Source organism: Vombatus ursinus, unplaced genomic scaffold (assembly GCF_900497805.2).
Source record: "Vombatus ursinus unplaced genomic scaffold, bare-nosed wombat genome assembly UNPS02014832.1, whole genome shotgun sequence".
In the NCBI taxonomy this organism is placed as follows: Eukaryota; Metazoa; Chordata; class Mammalia; order Diprotodontia; family Vombatidae; genus Vombatus; species Vombatus ursinus.
Window position 1 is genome coordinate 45,991,474 of NW_020954610.1, and position 4,572 is coordinate 45,996,045.

Below are 4,572 nucleotides of genomic sequence, written 5' to 3' on the forward strand. Positions count from 1 at the left end.
TCATTTCTGTTGTACCAAGTTTCCATTTTCGTTTTTCTTGCCCTGGCAAATTTCCATGAGATTCCTGCAAAATCTGAAGGCTTAAACATCTTTTGGTACCAATTTGTCTTTTATCCCAAGAGACAAATATTACAATAAGACCATCCCTTGACCCATATTCTTTCCCTACTTCTAGGAAACACTGTAGCATGTGATTTTACACCAAATAATACTTAATTCTTAAGGATGAGAAGCTGTACACTGAATGAATTGCTGGAGTTTTCTTATCTGCATGAAGTCTTCTGCACCCTTAAAAACACATTGATAATTGAGCATCAATTTTTTTGCCATTGACACAATTTTTTTTTGCAAGAAAAACTGCTCCCATCTGGCTATGGTGGTTCACAAATTATATTAAATCACAAAGCACCACATTTACAGAGAGCACAACCAATGTTCTCTCACAACTATGCTTTCACAAATAGCATCGACGTCAGGGAAAGAAAAGAAACCTGTCACCAAAATATTTCATTAGTGCCTGAACTGCATGAAGCTTAAGAATGTCCTAATTGCCAGTGGCCACTTTACTCAGTGTAGGTTACAGAAAGGTCTAGCCCTAGCCACTGCAAAACCAGCTACCATTCTTATTGGCAGAGTTGTTTTTCAAAACCACAGGAACAATGCATTCAAGGAATGGAAGGCAGAACCCTTCATTTGAAAATGCTTGTGAAGGTCATTTGCAAGAGATGAAATTTTTAATTTCTGAAAAGAGTTAATTGTCTTTTCCTATCTAAAGTTATGTCACTTTGCCCCTGGTTTCCTTTCAGAGGCCAAATGACCCTGTGTTGTAATATTTGCGTGAATCTTTTCTTTGGGGCAGTCTCTGCTTTGCTACTATCACCAAAATATTTAAAGATGAATCATGTCTTAGCAAAGGCTTTATTATCAGCTTGACATCTCACTTTCTAATTCTACAGAACCATCCTGACTCCTTTAGTACATGCAGCTGCAGGGCTTACTATTTTTTTTTTTTTGGAGGGGGCAGAGGGTGAAGCACTATTTTTTTTTTTTTTTTTTACAAAGGCAGGTAGGTACTTGTTTCAGCAAGCCTAGGGCTTGATTTGCTACAAAGAGGAGACTGCCTCCTATTAGTGAAGTTCTCAAATAGTGGAATGAAGCTGGTTTAGGATACTAAGCAAGGTCCTCAAAAGTAGTATTATCCTCAGAGCAAGTTTATTTTTTTCTAGGGAAGTTTACTCAGCTTGACTTCTCCTAGGACCAGGCCTTTAAATAAAATATTATCTCATAGTATAAATAGACCCAACCTTAACCCTTGGCACTAGGGTTTGAAAGACAGGGATTTCTGGATCACAACAAGTCTCCTTTGGGTACTGGAATCAGAACAGAAGGCAGGAAACCATATAAGGCAGGGATTTTAAAATTCATTTTTTAACTGTAGGATAATAGGATTTAGAGTTGGAAGGGACCTTAGCAATGATTTAGTCCAGCCTAATTTTACAGAGGAGGAAACTGAGGAGACCACAGAGGTTAAAAGGTTTACTTGCTTAGGATTACACAGGTATAGTGAATCACATGGTAGTAGAGATGAATTGAAACCCAGGTGTGACTCCAAATCCTGTGCCCTTTTCACAACTTTCTATTGCCTCATCTGTGTTTTTCCTAAAATATCCATTTCTCAACTACTAAGGTGGGACACTTTCAACACATGGAGTTGTGTGTGTTTTACTGGGCAACCTTAGTCCTCTCCCTTCTCTTTCAACTTTTGGCATGAAGCAGCAAGTGTGGCAGAAAGGTGTGTGTGTGTGTATGTGTGTGTGTGTGTACACTAGTACACTAGTTCTCAGAAGTATATCCTACCTTGCTATTCCTAGGAAAGTATATGTAGATCTGTGTAGCTTCCCCCTCCCCACGCCAGTTCACTGGTATGTCACTGACTTTAAAGTGTTGGGAAATACTGCCCTAAATGATTAAGCTTTCAGAATAAGTCTAAGTAGAACTTACTGAAGCTTTTAAGATCAGAATAATAGCTAGCCTACAAGAGTTACTGCTGACCCTTTGAAGTTCTAAGGTGGCTTTTAAGGCCTAAACATCCATCCTTTGAAATGAGTGAAGCTGACCTAGAGTCTTTTGCAGTGACATGATACAACTTTAACTATTTATCCATGATTGCTGCCTACTTGGAAACAACACATTCCCAAAGCTGGTAGCATTTACAGGCCAGTGTCTTCATGTTTCCAATACAATGAGTGACTTTTGCTACTTTTCTCAGCGATCATGAAATATAGGCCCTTGCTTATTATGTCTATAATCTTACCTCTAAATATAGTTGCTGCTTTGGAATTAAAAAACAAAAACAAAACTATGGTCTTCTCTTGCCCCAAGCATGTCTACCAAGAGCTATGGTGCTATCAGATAACTTTCTCATATAGGACACACTTTGCTTGCTCTCAGACGGTGACAAAGGAGCAAGTTCTATCTTCAAGGTCAGAGACAAAAATACTAAGCTGGGGATAACTTTCCTCCCACACACCTAAAAGCATTTCAACTACTGCAGTTACTCTGCTGGGGGAAAAATCGTCTCTTATTCCTTCTTCATCTTTTCCGATATTTGCAGGCTCATTTCATTTAAATCATTTCTTCCAAACTAGCAAAATTAAATTGAATATGGACCTGCTTTCCTCTTCCAAATCAGGTACATTCATCAGTTTTCCCTTTGGTATTTTTAGATTTATCTTATCATCTTAATAGCAGTCTTTCAGCTGCTGTTACAGCGTGAATTTTTACTTATAAAGCACTTACCTCAACGTGAATCAGAACCAGCCACTATCTGAGCAGCACAAAGGTGGAGAAGGTAGCGTCTGCAAGTTAGTACTAAAAAACAATAAAAAAAAAAAACACTGAAATTTAAATGCACAGTCAGCCCATAAATCCCTTACGCTCCCTAAGACTGCCCTTTCTCCTTCCATACACCTCAGGGTGCTCTTTGTGACTCTTCCTCCTCTTGAAGGATACCCTTCGTTATTTACTTTAACCTGATTTCAAGTAGATAAAACTATTTTGAGGGAGCAAAGGACAAACACCTACTATGGGATTGAAGTTAGCCCTGGACTTCCTAGGGATGGAGAGCTACACCTTCATTAAAGGGTCTAAATAAAAATTAACCCTTCTCTTTTCATAGAGAAAAAGACGAAGCAGGAATATTTTTTTCTCTATGACCTTCATAGTTTTCCAAATATGGATTATTTCTGCTTAAGATATAGCCTAGAATTTGCACAAGACATGTTTGGGCTAACTTAAATTATCTAATCTACACCTGAAAAGCCTTCCGGATTTCTTGAATTCAAATTGTACTCTCATGTTGATGCATTTTTAACCTTTTAATCCAATCTAGACTTGAGAAAAACTTGTTTTCTAAAAGATGTTTATTTTCTCAAAATACATAGGAGAGGAAACGAGACATCTTTTGTCCCCCCTAGAAGATCTGGAGGCCGAAGAGTGATTGAAAATGCAGAAGGCTCAGAAGAAGAAATGGATGCCAGAGATACAGACTTCAATGGAACCAAAGCCAGTGAATAGATAAATACTCTGCTTGCATATCGCACTGCAGTCAGATACCCCAAAGGACAATATTTAGCACTGTCTAAATCAATTTTCAGTTCCAGTACCACAAGACACTCAACAAACACTCTTACAGCAATGATTAAAAAGCACAGCCCTGGCTACAGGGTATATATTGAAATTTTCAATCGTTACCAAATTAGGAAAAAAAAAAATCTTACCAGGAAATATGTGCCCTGCATGCATGCCTTCTCTCTGTCCCTCCTGAACTGTGCAAATGTTTTGAGATTTTTAGAAAGAAAATACAACCACAGTACTGAATCACTGGCAGTTTTTAATCCCAGATGAGCCTTAGTTTACATGAAATGGGGACACAGTCACCACATCGGGTGGTCCTGCCCCCATACTCTTTTTCTTAACTGCATATCCTTTGTCTCTTTTGCCATATGCCCGTGTTTGAAGTTTTTTTTTCTTTCCTGGTTACTACACTTCTGATGCACAGTTCACCAAAAAACAATGAAGTGCCTTCATTAGTCACACATTAAAAACGAAATAATTTGCTCAAACTAATAAAGCAGAAATGTTGCACTGTTTTATATGCACCCTGATTGTGCTTAAAGACACTTTCACTAATAAAAGGTTATAAATCACTAGAATGCAATGGGTTTTTCTTGTTGGGGAATTTTCTCCATGGCCTCAAGGGGAAAATAGAGGAGTCCTGAGGCAGAAATAAACTTGAGAGGCTCCCTGGGAGCAGTGAGTCGAGTGAGAAGTTGACATCAGCAGCCAATGAAGATCACTGTGGAACCTGAAGCCAAACTACAAGGGAGAGATGGAGGAAAGGGGCTTCAAAGGGCAATCATGCTTAATTTCTTCTTTCAAGAATTTTTCCAAACTCAGGTGATGAGGAATAATTTCAAATGTCACTGCAGTGTATGTGCTGAGTGCAAGAATATGGGGTAGCAATAGATTTCTTTAGAATTTCAGATGGCAAAACACCGGCTTGCACACATA

At 38.5% G+C, this 4,572-nt stretch overlaps 1 protein-coding gene across 2 annotated transcripts in view; it reads left to right on the forward strand.

Annotated features, from left to right (window-relative positions):
* MYH11 (myosin heavy chain 11) overlaps window positions 1–4,214 on the forward strand; it is a 118,934-nt gene extending 114,720 nt beyond the window's left edge. The window contains exon 41 of one of the 2 annotated variants that reach the window (XM_027839264.1): window positions 3,444–4,214. In XM_027839264.1, coding sequence (XP_027695065.1) covers window positions 3,444–3,576 — 133 coding nt within the window. In that variant the 3' untranslated portion in view covers window positions 3,577–4,214. The remainder of the gene's footprint in view (window positions 1–3,443) is intronic. The other variant, XM_027839265.1, reaches the window with a different exon arrangement.
* Window positions 4,215–4,572: the final 358 nt, after the last annotated feature.